The sequence below is a fragment of the Procambarus clarkii genome, chromosome 92 (genome assembly GCF_040958095.1).
Source record: "Procambarus clarkii isolate CNS0578487 chromosome 92, FALCON_Pclarkii_2.0, whole genome shotgun sequence".
Classification (NCBI taxonomy): Eukaryota; Metazoa; Arthropoda; class Malacostraca; order Decapoda; family Cambaridae; genus Procambarus; species Procambarus clarkii.
In genome coordinates, this window is record NC_091241.1 from 15,067,955 (window position 1) to 15,091,229 (window position 23,275).

General features: G+C 47.3%; 1 protein-coding gene across 1 annotated transcript in view; it reads left to right on the forward strand.

Moving 5' to 3' along the window:
• The window catches only part of LOC123775002 (hypoxia-inducible factor 1-alpha), a gene marked incomplete in the record, with an annotated part of 263,924 nt that overhangs the window by 196,164 nt on the left and 44,485 nt on the right, over nucleotides 1-23,275 (forward strand). Inside the window, 4 exon segments of the mRNA XM_069318978.1 lie at nucleotides 1,266-1,423; nucleotides 3,641-3,814; nucleotides 6,066-6,229; nucleotides 10,047-10,153. Coding sequence (XP_069175079.1) covers nucleotides 1,266-1,423; nucleotides 3,641-3,814; nucleotides 6,066-6,229; nucleotides 10,047-10,153 — 603 coding nt within the window.

A 23,275-nucleotide genomic window follows, 5' to 3' on the forward strand; every position in this document is an offset into this window, starting at 1 on the left:
CAGTGTTATCGCACGTTATCCGCCATCTTGGTCACCATCACGAAAATTTGGGCAGAGCAAATAATGTTAGATTTGTTAATGTGTTTCCTGCTCGTTTATTGATACATTCTTCCATCCCCCCCCTCCCCTTTTTCCCTGCCACTGTTCTGCCCCCTCTCCTACCTCCCTACCTTCTTACCTACTTCCCCTACCTTTATACCTTCTCCTCCTACCTTCCCCCCCCTTTCCCTCAACTGGCTAGGTTAATGCCCTTTGGTGCACACATTTGTCATCCGTGGCGCTCAGTCAGTTCCTCACTCCCAGGGGGACCGAAGGCTCACTCTTCCTCCTTATTGTGTGGGAGGATGAGCCTTAGCCTGGCAGGTAGTGGGGCAAGGTGTTGGCCCGGAGGTATTCCTGGCTGGCCGCCACACCCAAGGATGTGTGTTAGGGTACTGGTGTGTGTGTGTGTGGGGGGGGGGTTGATAGTACTCACTCTCTGACGGAGACGCACGCGCACGCGCACCACAATAACCGGACAGGTTTTTAGGTTAAGCCTCATAAACCGGTTTTGAGGCGTTGTGTTATCCTGGTGGTGTTAAAGCCCGCAATGTTGTCATGTGTAAACTGTAAATATGTAAATAAATTAAATTTGTTACACTATCGACCCCAACGTTAACATTGGGGTGGTTTAGGGACATACAAGCAACCCGTTCTCGCACTTTTGTAAAGTCAATATTGACTTGTAATAATTGTAATTACGAAGCAATAAGATGCTTATCTTAACATACTAAAAAGGTTAGGTAAGGTCGGTGTTTTCTATGAAGCTTTTCAAGGTAAACTAAAATATTCACAATAAATTAGTATGTCACATAATGCACTTATTAAATAAGTCAATATTGACTGTAAGAAAGTGCGAGAACGGGTTGGAGCAAGACGGGTGAGAGCTGTGGTGTTTGTGACGGGTGAGCAAGACGGGTGAGAGCTGTGGTGTTTGTGACGGGTGAGCAAGACGGGTGAGAGCTGTGGTGTTTGTGACGGGTGAGCAAGACGGGTGAGAGCTGTGGTGTTTGTGACGGGTGAGCAAGACGGGTGAGAGCTGTGGTGTTTGTGACGGGTGAGCAAGACGGGTGAGAGCTGTGGTGTTTGTGACGGGTGAGCAAGACGGGTGAGAGCTGTGGTGTTTGTGACGGGTGAGCAAGACGGGTGAGAGCTGTGGTGTTTGTGACGGGTGAGCAAGACGGGTGACAGCTGTGGGAACTAAGTGTTTGTGGTGTTTGTGACAGGGTTCAGCAAGACGGGTGAGGGCGGAGGCAGCAAGCTGGATATCGAGATGGACGGACTGCTGCTCAAGGCGCTGGACGGGTTCCTCCTCGTCCTCTCCACCGACGGCGACATTGTCTTCACCTCCGAGAACATTGTGGCCTTCCTCGGCCTGCCTCAGGTTAGTGTGTGAGGCTTGTGTGTCTGTCTGTCTGTCTGTCTGTCTGTCTGTCTGTCTGTCTCTCCCCCCTGGAATACACATATTACACTTTACTTCCAACAGTACTCTTCCCCTCACAACACTGCTCTTGTGCCAGTGCTCTTTTCCCTTCAGAACAGGCTTTTTAATAGCTCATGTATCGGACATTTTCACAAAGTTGACACGTGGTGTATCGGACACTTTCACAAAGTTGACACGTGGTGTATCGGACACTTTCACAAAGTTGACACCTGGTGTATTGGACACTTTCACAAAGTTGACACCTGGTGTATGACACCTGGAGGTGACACCTGGTGACACTTGAGTCTTCAGCCAGTTGCCAGATACGTCTATATCCCAGGCGTATTTTGACCACAATAACACCACATTGCCAAGTTCTTGCTCTATTACTTCCCTATATACATGTCTCCCCGCGGTGTGCATGATAATGCTTAATGCTACATGTGTAGGTCTTTGTGAATTAGGTTAATAAGATTTTCCTCTGAGATTAGTTTAAGTATTATCTTTGTCATGGTAATGAAACACTGATATTCATTTCTACCACTACTGGCCTACTGCCGGCTGTCTTTACCAGCATGTCAGCAGTATCATGTTTTGAGATGACAGCATGGAACTCAACCCTGAGGAATTTAATGTAAAATCTATTTAGCAGTTAAACAAATTGAAGTGAATTCTGCGAGTCACAGTATATAATTGCACTGCCTTAGTCTTTAAAGAATTTAGTAGCAAGGTATATGCCAGGTGCCCCATGTGCCCCCTGGATGGTGCCCCATGTGCCCCCTGGGTGGTGCACCACGTGCCCTTCTGGATAGTGCCCCACGTGCCCTCCTGGGCGGTGCCCCACGTGCCCTCCTGGGCGGTGCCCCACGTGCCCTCCTGGGCGGTGCCCCACGTGCCCTCCTGGGCGGTGCCCCACGTGCCCTCCTGGGCGGTGCCCCACGTGCCCTCCTGGGCGGTGCCCCACGTGCCCTCCTGGGCGGTGCCCCACGTGCCCTCCTGGGCGGTGCCCCACGTGCCCTCCTGGGCGGTGCCCCACGTGCCCTCCTGGGCGGTGCCCCACGTGCCCTCCTGGGCGGTGCCCCACGTGCCCTCCTGGGCGGTGCCCCACGTGCCCTCCTGGGCGGTGCCCCACGTGCCCTCCTGGGCGGTGCCCCACGTGCCCTCCTGGGCGGTGCCCCACGTGCCCTCCTGGGCGGTGCCCCACGTGCCCTCCTGGAGGGTGCCCCACGTGCCCTCCTGGGCGGTGCCCCACGTGCCCTCCTGGGCGGTGCCCCACGTGCCCTCCTGGGCGGTGCCCCACGTGCCCTCCTGGAGGGTGCACCACGTGCTCCAGATAGGATCGAGGCACCAACACCATCCACTGTGCACCAGAATAAGTTAGAACAAAAACTCCTGGCACAGCTTATTGGTCGAGTCCAGGTGGGGGTGGGGGGTGGGGGAGGATGTGCAGTATAATAACCAGGATAATAATAATAATAAATTAGGTTACAAAGTTACCGTGCTAGTAAACTGTTTAATAAATCCAAAGTACGCCACTTTGGTGGGGAAAAGTGTGTAAGTTGTGTAAGTGTAGACGTAAGTACATGATAAATCCTGGCCCTGATAACTTACCTTCCGCAAATGCAAGATTTTCCCACATAAAGAATTTTTTTCTAAAGCCTGACCATGTATTATGTAGGAGTGTTTACCCCTTGCCAGTACCTCCACAGAGGTACTGGAATACACAGTACCTGTGGACTCTGTGGAGTCCTTATCTCTTTAAGGACAGCACGACGCTAGAGAAAGTCCAGAGGCGAGCCCTCAGACCAGGCTTTCTTCTCATTACTCAACACGGCTCCTCAAAGCTCATTTTCCTACTGTCAAAACCTTACATATCATTAGGCTAGGATGTATTACCTTACCATAGGCTGCTAGCATCATTTAGGCTCGCTTGGGTTAGGCTACATTGGTTTATTCACTAATTTTGTTTTCTTGTTTATTTTCAGACTTTGTTAATGTATGTTATTCTCATTGCTAAACTCTGTCTTGCCATGTTGTACCTGGATTATACCTGGAAGGGGTTGTAGGAGTTCTTCTACTCGCCAAGCCCAGTCCCTGGGTCAGGCTTGACTTGTGATGTCGTGGCGAGTTATTTCACATAGATAACACTATAGACTAACGTGCATGACTGCGTTACAGGTGGACGTGATGGGCCAGTCACTGTACGAGTACACACATCCCTGCGACCACGAGGAGGTGCGGGAGCTCATGTCTGTCAAGGAGCACCACGAACCTCGTCACGCCTTCCTTAGGCTCAAGTGTACTCTTACTGCCAAGGGTCGCTCCGTCAACCTCAAGAGTGCCTCCTACAAGGTGGGTCTGCCTTCTCTATACTTAGAGACACTCTCACACTTGTCATATATGTGTCATGTGGTTAATGTATTAATGAGTGTGTCCGCTGTCAACAGCTGTAACGGTATCTCATCATATGCTCTTGTGTTTTATTATGTATTATTGACGTGTTAATTATCAGCAATAGTCGTGCATCAGTCTCCAAGGTTACTGGCACGGGAGCACACAACAACAGGATGAAGTTAACACTTAGTCAGTATATAAGGAAAATCCAGGAGCAGGACTTGCTCAGGTCTCATTCTCATTCCATCCAAGTGTGAAAGTGTTCCCAACCCAGATATTACTGAACAAATATAAATTGTTCTGCTAAACATTTATATCATTGAATCAGGTAACTGTACCCTCCTGGGTGCCCTTATTGGCTCGCATACAATTGAGGAGGTCCTGGATGCAAAAATCACTGACCTAAAGAGAATGCAGAACTGGATTGAATGTGTGTGTGTTTCCGTTCAAAGTTGCTTCTCTCAAATTTGTGGGGAAATGGTCTGGCGTATGGGATGGAGGTAGGCTGGTTTGGGTAGGCCTAATGTAAATTATTTAATATTAGTAATTATTGACACCCTCCCCATCTGATTTTCCTAGAGTCAAGTGAGATTAAGTGTGAAATATTGGTTGTGATGCCCCAAGAATTTTTCATCATATAAATATTTTCTGAGGCCCATACAGTAGTTTCATTGGTTTCTAATAATATATTTTCTGAGTGTGGGGAAAGAGAGGCAAAGTGGAGGAGGGGGGATGGGGGGAAGTGGAGAGGATGAGGAGAATAAGGTAAGGGTGGGGAGGATGACTGGGGACCAAGGGGATGAGGGGGATGGGGGAGAGGTGGGAAGGGGGGAGGACAAAGGGGGGTTAAGAAACCCATACAGATGTTTCAGTGCTTCTGTTGACAAGTTGAACAAAAAAAAAAAACTCTAAAGTTCATTTTGCAGTGTCATTTTGGGCAGCCTTAATGGATACATGTCGTTGATCCTCTTAACATTTTTAAAGGCAGAGTAGAAGTGAATACAATTTAACTGAAGCAGCCAAATATATAAGAGAGATGTGAAGTGTTGCATGGGTTAATAGGCCTACTGCAGCTTATCCATCACCTACGTTCTTGTTTACTGGGTTATTGACTTTGTTGGGGTCCAGGCCGGAGCTACTTACCTCGTCAACATTGTCAACAATGTCACATCTGTGACGTCCTCTCCGGCAACTCTCATGACCTGGTGTCCATTGTGCCTCAGCTTATCATAAGGTGTGCACTTCCAGCCATCTGCTGGCTTGAGGTTGTGCCAGGTCCTTCAAGTGGCTGCCAGCTTCTCATAACATAAGGAAGCTTTAGCAGGAGTTCTTAACCAGGAGTATCCATACTTCCTCCTTGGGGATACATATCCCATACTCCTATTTAGTATCCATACTTATTGCGGGTATGGGACTCGATTTCTAAACAGTTTAAAAAAGTTGTAGATTGACTAGAATCAACTATTACCACCAGTAATTACCTCAATGGCTCAGATTTAATCGCCCAAAAACAACAAAATTCTCACTAACTTGTGTATTTGTGATTTGCTGTTTTGTATAAATGTCATAATTCTTATAATTTTATTTTAGCTGTTGCGTTTCTAGCTATATACTATGAACTAATATAGCTATAACTAGCTATATTAGTTTCTTGCTAGTTTCTAGCAATGTAAGGTAAATCCAAGCTCTTGACATCCTCTGAAGTCATTGATACCTATTAAAATTGGTGATGAGGATTTTGAGTCTGGCAAAGGGGGTATGGAGACATGATGGGTAATGAGTTGTGAGTATGGTGACATGATGGGTAATTAGTTGTGGGTATGGCGACATGCTGGGTAATGAGTTGTGGGCATGATGACATGCTGGGTTATCAGTTGTGGGTATGGGGGCATATTGGGTAATCCATTGAGGTTCTATAATCGTAAAATGGTAAGAGTCCCTGTGATAGAGGGCTCACACACACATACTGGCATCCTATTGTCTCATATCCACCTTCATAAACACCTGCTTCTCATAAATAGCCGACTCCTACAGTGCTGATAATATACTTGACCAGGCATACTACATAGTGACTCATACCTAAATGTATTCATTCATCTCTTGGGTCACAATAGTGCAGGTGTAGTAACAGGTGAGCAGGTGTATAAACAAGAAACACAGGTGTCATAACAAGTGATGCAGGTGTAGTAACAGGTGTTTGTGTCTACAGGTGGTGCAGGTGAGCGGGGAGCTAGTGGGAGGAGAGGAGCAGGCATGGCTGGTGGCTCTGGGCACTCCTGTACCTCACCCATCCAACATAGAGTTCCCGCTGGACAAGCAAACATTCGTCAGCAAGCACTCCCTCGACATGAAGTTTACCTACGTCGATGACAAGTAAGTCTTGCTATTACCCATTGGTTTACCTTAACTTCAAGTACCACTGCCTCCCCCCCCCCCATTGTCTTCCTTTGTCTTGGTCTATCCTACTCTTAAGGGTTACTATGCATATGTCCCTCTACCCATATGTTTTCCTGCTCATAAGGGTCCCCCTACAATAAGTTACTACCCATAAAGGCCCCTACTTTTAATGGTCCTAGCCCATCCTCAGATTAGTTCATTAAAGAATTAAGTACACACAGTACACTATACTACAGTTTAGAAAATGCATTTATGAACTGGGCTTAGTGATTCAAGTGAATGTCCAGCCTCCCTGTTTAAACCACCTGGATACTTTCCTAGATATTGTAGATGCTCTGAAGGCTTATTAAGCTTCCATTAATAGTCTTTTGTTAAAGGACAAGCAAACCTTGTCCTAAACAGACATTTTTCTCAAGCTATAACTGTATATCTGGGTTAACCCAGTTCACTGTTTTTTTTATATAACAGGCTTTATAATTTACTAAGTCTCTGGTATACATGCTTTCCTTGATGAGCCCTAAGGTGAACATTTTCTTGAATGTCAGATTCTTGGGGATATTGAAGCAATTCAGAATTTAACATGTTTCATGATGCAATACACTGGCAGTACACCTAACCCAACCTTAATCTAAGAAAGGATAGGAAGTACTGTACATTAAAGCACTAATTATATTCTGTATTTTGGTACTATAATCATAATGCAAAAGTAGGCTAGTTGTGCTAATTATCACAGTTGCATACCCCCTGAGGACGGGTTGGAGGGTCCCTACCCAACTTATCTATAAGGGTTTCTACCTAACCTACCCATATGGGTCCCTACCCAGCTCTACCCATTAGGGTCCCTACCTACATGTTCCCCTACCCATACATTCCTCCATTTGTACGTCCCCCCTATCTTCAGTCCTCCCATTCTCATGATTCCATTGTTTCTTGGTCCCATTTGTAGATCACCTTAATATTTCCTCAATTAAATTGTCAACTGTTACTCAAAAATAATTTTTTTTCAGTAAAATCACTGGTGTAATATGATGCCAATAATCACATGATGTATACAAAGGTGTAACAAATGTGACCACAGAGTAATAATCCATAAAATGTAAAATATTTTCAAAATGAATAAAAAGTAAAATAAGGAAGCAGATATCTAAATTTCTAAAAAAACTAACTGCCATAAATGATAGTAAATCATATTAAATTATGCCCAAATACAGTTCCACAAGACACTATCCTTATAGTGTTACATTCTCATCCTCACATCTGATATAGACACCAACACACACCACAGCTTCATATGTCATCCTTTGCAGATGATACCAAAATTTAGTATAAGTGTTGCCTCTTTGGAAGATACAGGAAGTTGCATTCACATGTCAACAATTGTCCAATAATGGGCTGGGCTGAGAACCTGGAAAACGAGGGATATCACTCCAGCGATCATCCACTTCATCTGTGTTCTATGTTCACATCCTGTCAAGGCAGGAAAGTTTTCTGAACTGGAAAGTATTTTGTGAACATTTACTGCACACACACAGATGAAGTAAAACATTTAAGCCTTGGAATCACCTTAAAGATCTCAGGATATACTCTGGAACGGAGAAGAGAGGTGAGGTAATTATGAGGAAAAAAGTGCTAAGCCAATATGACTATGTAGCTCAGCAGATATTAATAAAGTTTTCGATGAGCAGCAGAAAAAACAGGATGTTTAACAGTGATAAATTTCAGGTACTCAGGTATGGTAAAAATGAGAACCTTAAACATGATACTGTGTAAAAAACACAATCAAATCTGCCCATAGTAGGAAAGCAACATGTAAAGGATTTGGGAATAATGATGTCTGACGACCTAACGTTTCGGGAGCATAACCAAGCAAATATTAAATCAGCCAGAAAAATTATAGGATGGATTACGAGAACTTTCTAATCCAGGGATCTCATCACAATGGTTGTGCTCTTCAAATCACTTGTGTTGTCCCATCTTGAGTACTGCACAGTACTCACTTCCCTCTTCAGAGCAGGAGAGATTTCTGAAATAGAGGGATTACATAGAACATATACGACATACATAGACACGATAAAGCTCCTAAATTATTGAGGTAGTCTCAAAGCTCTCCAAATGTACTCACTAGGAAGGAGACGAGAGAGATAAAATAATATACACGTGGAAAGTACTGGAGGGCCAGGTCCCAAATCAACACAGTAAAATAACAACTTACTAGAATGAATGTCATGGAAGAAAATGCAAAATAGAACCGTGAAGAGCAGGGGTGCCATTGGCACAATCAGAAAACTCTTTAAATATCAGAGGTCCACGGTTGTTCAACATTCTCCCAGCAAGTATAAGAAATATTGCCGGAATAATTGTTGACTTCGAGATAAAACTAGATACCTGTAGTTTTCTTCAAGAAGTGCCGGACCAACCGGGCTTTGGTGGATATGTGGGCCTGCAGGCCACTCCAAGCAACAGCCTGGTCTACCAAGCTCTCACAAGTCAAGCCTGGCCTCGGGCCAGGATTGGGGAGTAGAACTCACAGAACCCCATCAAGGAGGCACCAAATTATTTGCCTTGCTTCTTGCACTGAAATATATACACGTCTCCAAATTTGATGCATGAATTGTATGCGAATCTGTATCATCCTTAATTGCTCGTAAAGAATTAAGACAATTGTAATGTATTTGTGTCTAGTTTCAAACAAGAATATAAAAAAATTAGTGATGAAAATTGAGTTCTTTACATTTCGATTTCCTCTCATGTTGTCCTCCAAAAGCAAGATAGAGATGATGAGTTAGCCAAAGAATCCACCTTTGAAGATGACTATAACCTTTGATTGCATACAAGCAACTCGAGAACAATAATACACCAAGAACTTCAAAACCTTCAACAAAACTGCTCCAAGCAACAGCATGTTGGACCAAAGTCTCACAAGTGAGGCCTGGCTTGGGGGGAGTAGAAGAACTCCCAGAACCCCATCAAGGAGGTATCATGCATATATAAGCAACGTACTGTAATGCATCACAAAGAAATAAGGAGCGAGAAGGGATGTTCAGTAAATACAATTTTGAACAATAAAAGGATTAATTAGAAACAAAGAACATACATTTGGAAATTGTACTAATTACCAAAACGTCCACAAGGAGTGTGTGAGCCTGCGGGCCGCTCCAAGCAACAGCCTGTTGGATCAAAGTCTCACAGGTGAAGCCTGGCCTCAGGCTGGGCTCGGGGAGTAGAACAACTCCCAAAACTATCTCCACGTACAACCCAGGTCCAGGATACAACATTTTACTGCTGAAACAGATAAAGTCTGCTTGAAATAGGTTTTGCTGAAAAAAAAAACAAGAAAGAGGACCAATTTAGAGACTTTTTCTAATGTAATATAAAGAATGACAAATGCTTAAGCAGGCATGAATATCTCAACAAAGACAAAGTGATCTAAACTTGGAACTTCAAGAAAGAGCAGAACCTCAAACAATCATACCAGACCGGAAAAAAACTAACATCAACTAACATTCACAAAACGATAAAAAAAATTACAAACCTCTACTAGTATTGGACTGCTCAGTATTTAAAGTACAGTACATGATCCTAGTACCTAGACCCAGTAGCTAATGATTAGTCGTGGTACCTAGTGGCTAGAACCCAGGAGCTACTGACTAATCTCAGTAACGAGTCCTATTACTTGATAACCATGGGTGTGTGTGTGTTGTTGCCCCACAGCATGGGAGGGAGGTGTGTGGGGGTGTAAGGTATAACAAGAGACTAAGATAACCATTTGTGTGTGTGTGTTGTCACCTCACAGCGTGGGAGAGTACTGCGGGTACACAACGGAGGAGCTGATGGGCCGCTCCCTCTACGAGATGCACCACGCCCTCGACTCTGACCTGGTCAAGGACGCGTACAAAACATGTGAGTACCCGGCTCTTGTTTTCCCCCTCATGGTTCCTACAGGTGCTGATGCTCGCCTCCAGTGGCTGACCGTCCTACCCTTGCTCATCCTATCTGGGCACCAGTCTTGAAGCACTTGTGTTCACTTACAAAACCTGTACATCTTTCCTTAATCATGGCAGCTTTGTATACATTTATTCAGCACTTTGAGCTACGAAGTACTATGAGGTTGTTTTCAAGCTCGGAAACTGTTACATGATGGTAAACAAAGCCAATATGATTACAGAGATGTATAGCCTTAGTAAGTGATGCATAAAGACTTCACCAATCCTGGTCACCAGTATAGGCAATGCAGTTTGTATTAAAGGTAACACCAGGTGAGATATTGTTGCTATGGTTTCTATTTTTGAATTGTATTGTATTTTTCTTGGTTTCTGCTGTCAAATGTGTGTGTGTATTTACCATTTGTTTCTGCAGAATCGAGCTATTAGCACTTGGACCCCGCCTTTCTAGCCAATCTATTTTTTCTCCAGTACATATACACTATACATTTTTCTCTAATACACACACACACACACCCACACCCAGGAAGCAGTCCATAGCAGCTGTTTAACACCCAGGTACCTAGTTACTGCTAGGTGTACAGGGGCATAAGGGTGAAAAACTGTGCCCATTTGTTTCCTCCTCGGCCGGGAATCTAACCCAGGCCATTAGGACTACGACCCCAAGCACTGTCTACTCAGCTGTGAGGTCCTGTGCACACCCCGAGGGGCCTGGTAGCCTGGTGGATAGCACGCAGGACTCGTAATTCTGTGGCGCGGGTTCGATTCCCACACCAGGCAGAAACAAACGGGCAAAGTTTCTTTCACCCTGAATGCCCCTGTTACCTAGCAGTAAATAGGTACCTGGGAGTTAGTCAGCTGTCACGGGCTGCTTCCTGGTGTGTGTGTGTGTGTGTGGTGTGGAGAAAAAAAAGTTAGTAAACAGTTGATTGACAGTTGAGAGGCGGGCCGAAAGAGCAAAGCTCAACTCCCGCAAACACAACTAGGTGAATACACACACACACACATGCGTGAGAATACTGTATGCACAGGGCTGGGAGGCAAGAACGACAGTCATGTTGTTGTTGTTGTTTAAGATTGAGCTAATGGGAACAACGTAGCAAGCAGGACTGGCTATGGTGAGCCCGTAGTGGATTTACTGGCACTGGAGCAGGGCTGTGACTTGGGACAGTCATATAGGCTGGCAAGACAATTATAGTTTCTATGACACTACCAGAGAGGTGATGGGTAGTCACAGTCAGGTGCTGGGGGGGGGGAGGGGTTCCTCAGAGCCCGCCAGTGCTGTTGAGTCTGCATTAGTTGCTCTCATTTTAAATTGATGATACAGAGAATTGTTAGGAGGCAGGAGGGGGGGGGGTAATTGTGCGTCTCCCTCCGCCTGAGAGATGTGTTACCACCAGGGGGGAGGGGAGGGAGAGAGAGGGAGGGAGAAAGGGGTGGGGGAGGGTTGTCAATGTGCAGCCTCATCAGTCTGCTGCTGTTTAGGGAGGTGTATTTTATGTCGAGGAGGACTTTGGTAGGTTTGTAGGGTGCTCCTTGGTGTGGAAGAATAGCAGTGGAGGACAAGGATGGTGATGTTGGGGAAAGAGGAAGGCTGTTAGTGCGATCAAGGCTAGTCTGTGGCTGTGGCTAGTCTGTGGCTGTGGCTAGTCTGTGGCTGTGGCTAGTCTGTGGCTAGGGATGATCCCATTGTTAAAGACTTGGCTTCCCCAGCATGCAACCCACAATGGCTCACTAACTCCTGGGTCTCTACCCCCAGCATGCAACCCACAATGGCTCACTAACTCCTGGGTCTCTACCCCCAGCATGCAACCCACAATGGCTCACTAACTCCTGGGTCTCTACCCCCAGCATGCAACCCACAATGGCTCACTAACTCCTGGGTCTCTACCCCCAGCATGCAACCCACAATGGCTCACTAACTCCTGGGTCTCTACTAATTACTCTTATATCATTGAACTTTAGCAGTTACCTTATGTTTTTTCCGGAGCTCAACGTCTCCGTGGCCCGGTTCTCGCCCTGGTCTCCTGGTTACTGGACCGGTCAACCAGGCTGTTGGACGCGTCTGCTCGCAGTCTGACAAATCACAGCCTGGTTGATCAGGTATTCTTTGGAGGTGTTTCTCAAGTTGTCTCTTGAACACTGTTGGGATCGAACCGCCATTTCAGTAGACCCAACACATTTAAATTCGTTTGGTACTCTATTTTTGCTTTATCTTGTATTTAATTCAAGGTATCGTAATGAGTTTCATCTTGTTTAGTGAGGCGAGTTACGCCCCAGCCTGGACCATCATCAGGTGCCACACACCTTACTTGGCTGGACCCTGACTATGGTCATGAACTAATATTTTGGGTAAAGAACGTACCACGGCTATAATACATCTATATTACCAAACATGTAGATACACTATATGTACAGTTAAGACAATGATAATGAGATGGCTGTCACTCATCAGTCACTTCAGCTCACTTCAGAACCATTAGCGCCTCAGACTGGTTCCAATACTCTACAGCAGAGAGTTCTCGTAACTCCCTCTGGCAATTAAACCTCAACGACGGTTTAATACACTGCGCACCTAATGGTCAGGAGGGATTATGTAACTCCTTAGGCAGCTACACACTCTCACTATGTCACTGAGTCGGTAGAGTGCCCAGACCACATGCGGCGTTGACCTCCAGCTAGAACTTAATGTCCGTATTGCTGGAGAAGCACACTCAATTGCTCCCGTTTTACATTGCCTTTTCCTTCTATGTTATGATTTGACTGCGTTTTATATCTGGTTTCCATTTTTATATTTTAATTTTTTCCTTAGCGCAGGAGCTGGAACTTACCTTCATTAAATACCATTGAAAGACCTGATTTAAATCAGATTGGAGTAATAATATTTATGCGAAATTTATTCTTTAGTTTAAAATATTGCCTCAATTTAAAATGGTTAAAAACATTTTTGAATAAAAGTTATTCATATTTGTAAAAGCTCTGAACAAAAGAATAAGAGGCAGGGAGAACGAGAGGGAGGGGAGGAAGGTAGGGAGAACGAGAGGGAGGGGAGGAAGGTAGGGAGAATGAGAGAGAGGGGAGGAAGGTAGGGAGAACGAGAGGGAGGGGAGGAAGGTAGGGAGAACGAGAGGGAGGGGAGGAAGGTAGGGAGAGGGAGGGGAGTGAGTGTGACGGAGGGAAGGGTGGACGCTACCAGGCTAATACAGTCTGTGTTGATGTTCCCGTTTTCTATGAGTACTGGTGCTGGGGAGGAGCATGGGAAGACCTTGATGGCTGGGGGCCCATGCCACTTCATTTATCGCGTATATATTTCTAGTGTTGTCTTACTAACTTCAAACATTTTGTAATCAACGTGTCAGTTGAGCGAACAAACTCGCACCGTTTACTGCTATTTAGCAATTTACGAAGCTAAGGGCAAGAAAATGTTGCAGCAAGTAATATAAATTGCAGCAAGTGAGTTTTGCAAGGAGTGATGCTGGTCTCCTGAAGGTGGCGCGAAGTGTCAGGAGTTAACCTCGGGTGTTTTGCTGTCTTCCCATTGGTCACTGGCGGGGGAGCCAGCAGGCGATTGGTCGGTATTTCTATCTTGATGTTAGGGGCTCGAGGATTGGCGGGGGCTGAGTTGATGTTATCACCGAGCGGACCTATTGGAGGCAGGTGAAATGGATGCAAATTGAGTACATATGTCAGTCATTGAGGGTAATTACTTACTGGTGAGATGTCAAGAGGTTACCAACCTTTCCCGGGCAAGGGTTACCAACCTTCCCCGGACAAGGGTTACCAACCTTTCTAGGGCCAGGGTTACCAACCTTTCTAGGTCAAGGGTTACCAACCTTTCCCCGGACAAGGGTTACCAACCTTTCTAGGTCAAGGGTTACCAACCTTTCTAGGTCAAGGGTTACCAACCTTTCTAGGTCAAGGGTAACCAACCTTTCCCCGGACAAGGGTTACCAACCTTTCCCCGGACAAGGGTTACCAACCTTTCTAGGTCAAGGGTTACCAACCTTTCTAGGTCAAGGGTTACCAACCTTTCTAGGTCAAGGGTTACCAACCTTTCTAGGTCAAGGGTTACCAACCTTTCCCCGGACAAGGGTTACCAACCTTTCCCCGGACAAGGGTTACCAACCTTTCTAGGGCCAGGGTTACCAACCTTTCTAGGGCCAGGGTTACCAACCTTTCTAGGGCCAGGGTTACCAACCTTTCTAGGGCCAGGGTTACCAACCTTTCTAGGGCCAGGGTTACCAACCTTTCTAGGGCCAGGGTTACTAACCTTTCTAGGGCCAGGGTTACTAACCTTTCTAGGGCCAGGGTTACTAACCTTTCTAGGGCCAGGGTTACCAACCTTTCTAGGGCCAGGGTTACCAACCTTTCCCCGGACAAGGGTTACCAACCTTTCTAGGTCAAGGGTTACCAACCTTTCCCCGGACAAGGGTTACCAACCTTTCTAGGGCCAGGGTTACCAACCTTTCTAGGGCCAGGGTTACCAACCTTTCTAGGGCCAGGGTTACCAACCTTTCTAGGGCCAGGGTTACCAACCTTTCTAGGGCCAGGGTTACCAACCTAGGGCCAGGGTTACTAACCTTTCTAGGGCCAGGGTTACCTACCTTTCCATGACAAAGAGTTACCAACCATTCCCGGACAAGGGCTACCATTCCCGGGAAGGAAGAGGAGGGTGACGGTGCTGCTACAGCAAGACCATCACCTCCCGTCACTATCACCCCCCCCACCCCCCCGCTAACACTGTGACACCATCATTACGAGTGTTTACGGATGGTGAAGGTGCTAGAATGACACCATCCTGGGTGTAAATATTTAAGAATGACACGTGGTGGTTGTGTGGGCGTGAGGGTACGTCGTGTGGGCGTGAGGGTACGCCGTGTGGGCGTGAGGGTACGTCGTGTGGGTGCTGGCGTACATAGTGTTACCGTGCTGGTGTGGTGGTCCACTGGCTTGGTGCCAGGGAGTGACGTACCTTAAGAATTTTCTCTGGTCCTGCCACTCCTTCCCTCTCCTCCTCTTACTCTCCCACCTCTCCCATCCCCTCCCCTCCCATTGGTATCATACACCCGTGTTCAACATAACTTGATTTACTATCACGACCATGAACGGCAACTCCCTTTCCAGTTCCTCTTTCCCCACCACCACTACCATCACCACCACCACCAGCACCACCACCCCCACTACCACCTCCACCACCACCACCACTACCATCACCACCACCTCCACCACCAGCACCACCACCCCCACTACCACCACCACCACCAGCACCACCTCCACCACCAGCACCACCACCCCCACTACCACCACCACCACCAGCACCACCTCCACCACCAGCACCACCACCCCCACTACCACCTCCACCACCAGCACCACCACCCCCACTACCACCTCCACCACCAGCACCACCACCCCCACTACCACCTCCACCACCAGCACCACCACCCCCACTACCACCATGGAGTGATTTCATTATAAAAACAAATACAGTAAATTGACCCGTAACGTAATGGATATAAAACATAAATTGTTTTCAAGTACCCAAATACAATTAGGGAAAGTATTAGTAAGACTAGAGTGGGGGGGGGGGGCAGTAATGCTGGCGGGTATATATAGTACCGTGTAGAGCTGGCAGTACCGTGTAGAGCTGGCAGTACCGTGTAGAGCTGGTAGTACCGTGTAGAGCTGGCAGTACCGTGTAGAGCTGGCAGTACCGTGTAGAGCTGGCAGTACCGTGTAGAGCTGGCAGTACCGTGTAGAGCTGGCAGTACCGTGTAGAGCTGGCAGTACCGTGTAGAGCTGGCAGTACCGTGTAGAGCTGGCAGTACCGTGTAGAGCTGGCAGTACCGTGTAGAGCTGGCAGTACCGTGTAGAGCTGGCAGTACCGTGTAGAGCTGGTAGTACCGTGTAGAGCTGGCAGTACCGTGTAGAGCTGGCAGTACCGTATATAGATGGTAGTGAAGTGTTACGTGGCGGGAACTGGGCGTCAACTGGGGGTGACAAGTGAAGAACACAAGGCAGCGTGTAGCGTCACGGCTGGTAACAGTGCTGGCGGCTGGTAACAGTGCTGGCGGCTGGTAACAGTGCTGGCGGCTGGTAACAGTGCTGGCGGCTGGTAACAGTGCTGGCGGCTGGTAACAGTGCTGGCGGCTGGTAACAGTGCTGGCGGCTGGTAACAGTGCTGGCGGCTGGTAACAGTGCTGGGGGCTGGTAACAGTGCTGGGGGCTGGTAACAGTGCTGGGGGCTGGTAACAGTGCTGGCGGCTGGTAACAGTGCTGGCGGCTGGTAACAGTGCTGGCGGCTGGTAACAGTGCTGGCGGCTGGTAACAGTGCTGGAGCTAACCGTAGTTGGGGAAAAGGCTCACAATATTGATTTTAAGAAATGTGAAATAATAAAAGTCAAAATATTAGAAGTAGAAGGTTAGTGGAAAGGGTTCTAATACTCTGCACACTTTCTTGGTAACAAAAGCTTTACTTCGGAGGATAGCTTTACTAGGAAAATGATTGAGTGAATTAAAATTATATCTCAATAAATGGATGAATGTAAACAGTGCCATTAGCCGCGTTCCTCAGGGTATGTAGAAGGTTACGAGGGATAACATCCAGATGAACACCTCTATTAGTAACAACTCCAGGTTCCAGAATAGCAGCATTACTGAAAGGTCACGTGACCACGTTTCAATAGAATTGGTCAGAAGCAGATGTGACCTGGTGAGGCGGTCAAGAAGAATAATAAGAGGGCAGGACCCAGGATAACAGCCTCATTAGACGTTGAGCTGCTTGTCTCGTCGTAACCACACACTCAGACCTCGACAAGACATTCAGGAGTGTCTCTCTCTTGTCTGGGAGAAGACATTACCGTCACTAACAAGTGTTGTGATAGGAACGTCACCATTAGTTTCATCACCAAACACAGTAGTGGAAGTTAATACCAAAAGCTGGTTACATATAATGCTTAGGGAGCAGTGTCAGGAGTGTTACCTCAGTGTAGGTTGGCCAGTGTGAGGTGTGCCAGGGGTGTGCCAGGGGTGCGCCAGGGGTGTGCCAGGGGTGTGCCAGGGGTGTGCCAGGGGTGTGCCAGGGGTGCGCCAGGAGTGCGCCAGGAGTGTGCCAGGGGTGCGCCAGGAGTGTGCCAGGAGTGTGAGATGTGGCACTCCCCCAGAGGCGTGGGGGGGGGGGGGGGGCTGCACCACGTGTGCCTGGCTCAGTGTGTGTAACACCCAGAGACACAACACACACTGCCTGGGAGGGACACTTTAACATGAGGTGTAACTAAGACTTGGTGAGTGTGTGACCTGGTGAGTGGTGTCCGCCAGCCACGGCGGCGTCTCACTCTACCTCACTACCACAACTCTCACCTCATTCCTCTCCGTCCTGTGTTGCACGCTGACACATGCACAAGCGATAATATAAGTTTGTGATGATACAAACATTATGTTGGGTATTGAGAGAAGGGAAGGGAACTATCAGGGGAAAGCGCCAAGCCATTAGGACACTATAGCACTGGGAGGGGATGAGGATTTGGGATGGGACAGGGAGGGTGGGTGGGTGAGAGGACTGCTGTCCAACCACTTGGACGGTCGGGGATTGAACGCCGACCTGCAGGAAGCGAGACCGTCGCTCTGCCGTCCAGCCCAAGTGGTTAGGTGTTGAGAGAGAGAGAGAGAGAGAGAGAGAGAGAGAGAGAGAGAGAGAGAGAGAGAGAGAGAGAGAGAGAGAGAGAGAGAGAGAGAGAGAGAGAGAGAACCGGAAATGAGACAGTTACTAACTCTTGAGTGAAACAGTTATGACTTAGGGTGGTTCCCACTGCTGACCTGAGGATCACAATGGTTATTGGACTCTCAACATTTCGGGATAATCACATCATTCCACGTCAAGGTGTCGTTAAGGCGGAGTGAGAAGGGCAAGGTACCGCCTCCTGGTCTCTATAACAACACACTAAGAGTGCTCTAACACCCGGGGAACCCAACTGACACATACTATGCTGCTGCAGCTGCTGGTAAACCTGCAGCAGCTGGTAAACCTGCAGCAGCTGGTAAACCTGCAGCAGCTGCTGGTAAACCTGCAGCAGCTGCTGGTAAACCTGCAGCAGCTGCTGGTAAACCTGCAGCAGCTGCTGGTAAACCTGCAGCAGCTGCTGGTAAACCTGCAGCAGCTGCTGGTAAACCTGCAGCAGCTGCTGGTAAACCTGCAGCAGCTGCTGGTAAACCTGCAGCAGCTGCTGGTGTTGATGTTGGTGCTGCTGCATGATAGTATATGTGAGGCAGCAGACGGGAGGTCCTGCAGCGTCTTGATGTAAAGTTGTGATGCTCGTTACGTGGGGCGAGGGAGGGAAGGCTGGAGTATGGTAGGGTAGGGAGGGGTAGGTAGGGAGGGGTAGGTAGGGAGGGGTAGGGAGGGGCAGGAGGGGTGGCAGGCTAGAGGGGGGGGGTAGGGCAGGGCATTGACCTCACTGGAGCTCTAAAAACATTGAACCAAGATGGGAAGTCTGTATCCGGTTGTGTTGGTTCCTGGTGCGTGGCAGTGATGGTTGTCTGGTTGTGGTGGTTCCTGGTGGTTGGCAGTGGTTGTGGTGGTTCCTGGTGGTTGGCAGTGGTTGTGGTGGTTCCTGGTGGTTGGCAGTGGTTGTGGTGGTTCCTGGTGGTTGGCAGTGGTTGTGGTGGTTCCTGGTGGTTGGCAGTGGTTGTGGTGGTTCCTGGTGGTTGGCAGTGGTTGTGGTGGTTCCTGGTGGTTGGCAGTGGTTGTGGTGGTTCCTGGTGGTTGGCAGTGGTTGTGGTGGTTCCTGGTGGTGGCAGTGATGGTTGTCTGGTTGTGGTGGTTGGCGTCCTTGCTACCATAAACACGATAGGGTTGTTGACCTCTGCCCCACCAGAGGTAGTGAGTGTGTCGGGGCGGCACATAACACAATTAATTTAACATTGTATCCTACGTATTAAATGGCTGAGAGCATTGTCAGGGCCGAGAGAACCGCGTGATGCAGGGGGGGGGAGGGGTAGGTAAGAGGATGGGTAAAGAGGTGAGTCTGGTGAGTCGCTGAAACCCAGGCCTCAGGCAGGGCAGTAGAAGATCTCTCGAAACACACTACAGGTAAACTAGTGAGGGAGGCGATTCATGAGTGACTGGGATGAGTGACTACTGATGAGGGAGGTTGTTAGTGAGGATGAGTTAAGAATGAGTCAGCGATAGGTGAAAGTATGGAGTGAGTGAGAGTGGTGAGTGTGAGGGAGTAAGAGAATGAAGTAGTAAGTGAAATAATGAGCGTTACTACCGTAGATTTATGCCGTTAATCTTCACCTCGTCATCTGTATTGCGAGATGGGGATTATTATAGTATCACTGCTACCTGAGTCACTCTCGTGTTCTTGAGGATAGCCTCATAATGCCCCGAATGTTGGCCAGTGTAGACTACTGATCACATGGCCCTGTATGACTGACCATCCTGTGTGATGGGCAGTTTTAGCATCACGTAGCTAGTTCTTGACACACACTGTACTCCCCTTCATATAGTCTAGGGCAGCTAGTTCTTGACACACACTGTACTGCCCTTCATATAGTCTAGGGCAGCTAGTTCTTGACACACACTGTACTCCCCTTCATATAGTCTAGGGCAGCTAGTTCTTGACACACACTGTACTCCCCTTCATATAATCTAGGGCAGCTAGTTCTTGACACACACTGTACTCCCCTTCATATAGTCTAGGGCAGCTAGTTCTTGACACACACTGTACTCCCCTTCATATAGTCTAGGGCAGCTAGTTCTTGACACACACTGTACTCCCCTTCATATAGTCTAGGGCAGCTAGTTCTTGACACACACTGTACTCCCCTTTATATAGTCTAGGGCAGCTAGTTCTTGACACACACTGTACTACTCTTCATATAGTCTAGGGCAGCTAGTTCTTGACACACACTGTACTCCCCTTCATATAGTCTAGGGCAGCTAGTTCTTGACACACACTGTACTTCCCTTCATATAGTCTAGGGCAGCTAGTTCTTGACACACACTGTACTCCCCTTCATATAGTCTAGGGCAGCTAGTTCTTGACACACACTGTACTCCCCTTCATATAGTCTAGGGCAGCTAGTTCTTGACACACACTGTACTGCCCTTCATATAGTCTAGGGCAGCTAGTTCTTGACACACACTGTACTCCCCTTCATATAGTCTAGGGCAGCTAGTTCTTGACACACACTGTACTGCCCTTCATATAGTCTACGGCAGCTAGTTCTTGACACACACTGTACTCCCCTTCATATAGTCTAGGGCAGCTAGTTCTTGACATACTCTGTACTACCCTTCATATAGTCTAGGGCAGCTAGTTCTTGACATACTCTGTACTACCCTTCATATAGTCTAGGGCAGCTAGTTCTTGACATACTCTGTACTCCCCTTCATATAGTCTAGGGCAGCTAGTTCTTGACATACTCTGTACTCCCCTTCATATAGTCTACGGCAGCTAGTTCTTGACACACACTGTACTGCCCTTCATATAGCCTACGGCAGCTAGTTCTTGACATACTCTGTACTACCCTTCATATAGTCTAGGGCAGCTAGTTCTTGACACACACTGTACTGCCCTTCATATAGTCTAGGGCAGCTAGTTCTTGACACACACTGTACTCCCCTTCATATAGTCTAGGGCAGCTAGTTCTTGACACACACTGTACTGCCCTTCATATAGTCTAGGGCAGCTAGTTCTTGACACACACTGTACTCCCCTTCATATAGTCTAGGGCAGCTAGTTCTTGACACACACTGTACTGCCCTTCATATAGTCTACGGCAGCTAGTTCTTGACATACTCTGTACTCCCCTTCATATAGTCTACGGCAGCTAGTTCTTGACACACACTGTACTCCCCTTCATATAGTCTAGGGCAGCTAGTTCTTGACATACTCTGTACTACCCTTCATATAGTCTAGGGCAGCTAGTTCTTGACACACACTGTACTACCCTTCATATAGTCTAGGGCAGCTAGTTCTTGACATACTCTGTACTACCCTTCATATAGTCTAGGGCAGCTAGTTCTTGACACACACTGTACTACCCTTCATATAGTCTAGGGCAGCTAGTTCTTGACATACTCTGTACTACCCTTCATATAGTCTAGGGCAGCTAGTTCTTGACACACACTGTACTACCCTTCATATAGTCTAGGGCAGCTAGTTCTTGACACACACTGTACTACCCTTCATATAGTCTAGGGCAGCTAGTTCTTGACACACACTGTACTCCCCTTCATATAGTCTAGGGCAGCTAGTTCTTGACATACTCTGTACTACCCTTCATATAGTCTAGGGCAGCTAGTTCTTGACATACTCTGTACTACCCTTCATATAGTCTAGGGCAGCTAGTTCTTGACATACTCTGTACTCCCCTTCATATAGTCTAGGGCAGCTAGTTCTTGACACACACTGTACTTCCCTTCATATAGTCTAGGGCAGCTAGTTCTTGACATACTCTGTACTCCCCTTCATATAGTCTACGGCAGCTAGTTCTTGACACACACTGTACTGCCCTTCATATAGTCTACGGCAGCTAGTTCTTGACATACTCTGTACTACCCTTCATATAGTCTAGGGCAGCTAGTTCTTGACACACACTGTACTGCCCTTCATATAGTCTAGGGCAGCTAGTTCTTGACACACACTGTACTCCCCTTCATATAGTCTAGGGCAGCTAGTTCTTGACACACACTGTACTGCCCTTCATATAGTCTAGGGCAGCTAGTTCTTGACACACACTGTACTCCCCTTCATATAGTCTAGGGCAGCTAGTTCTTGACACACACTGTACTCCCCTTCATATAGTCTAGGGCAGCTAGTTCTTGACACACACTGTACTGCCCTTCATATAGTCTACGGCAGCTAGTTCTTGACATACTCTGTACTCCCCTTCATATAGTCTACGGCAGCTAGTTCTTGACACACACTGTACTCCCCTTCATATAGTCTAGGGCAGCTAGTTCTTGACATACTCTGTACTACCCTTCATATAGTCTAGGGCAGCTAGTTCTTGACACACACTGTACTACCCTTCATATAGTCTAGGGCAGCTAGTTCTTGACATACTCTGTACTACCCTTCATATAGTCTAGGGCAGCTAGTTCTTGACACACACTGTACTACCCTTCATATAGTCTAGGGCAGCTAGTTCTTGACATACTCTGTACTACCCTTCATATAGTCTAGGGCAGCTAGTTCTTGACACACACTGTACTACCCTTCATATAGTCTAGGGCAGCTAGTTCTTGACACACACTGTACTCCCCTTCATATAGTCTAGGGCAGCTAGTTCTTGACACACACTGTACTGCCCTTCATATAGTCTAGGGCAGCTAGTTCTTGACACACACTGTACTCCCCTTCATATAGTCTAGGGCAGCTAGTTCTTGACATACTCTGTACTACCCTTCATATAGTCTAGGGCAGCTAGTTCTTGACATACTCTGTACTACCCTTCATATAGTCTAGGGCAGCTAGTTCTTGACATACTCTGTACTACCCTTCATATAGTCTAGGGCAGCTAGTTCTTGACATACTCTGTACTCCCCTTCATATAGTCTAGGGCAGCTAGTTCTTGACATACTCTGTACTCCCCTTCATATAGTCTACGGCAGCTAGTTCTTGACACACACTGTACTGCCCTTCATATAGTCTACGGCAGCTAGTTCTTGACATACTCTGTACTACCCTTCATATAGTCTAGGGCAGCTAGTTCTTGACACACACTGTACTGCCCTTCATATAGTCTAGGGCAGCTAGTTCTTGACATACTCTGTACTACCCTTCATATAGTCTAGGGCAGCTAGTTCTTGACATACTCTGTACTACCCTTCATATAGTCTAGGGCAGCTAGTTCTTGACACACACTGTACTACCCTTCATATAGTCTAGGGCAGCTAGTTCTTGACACACACTGTACTGCCCTTCATATAGTCTAGGGCAGCTAGTTCTTGACACACACTGTACTACCCTTCATATAGTCTAGGGCAGCTAGTTCTTGACATACTCTGTACTACCCTTCATATAGTCTAGGGCAGCTAGTTCTTGACATACTCTGTACTACCCTTCATATAGTCTAG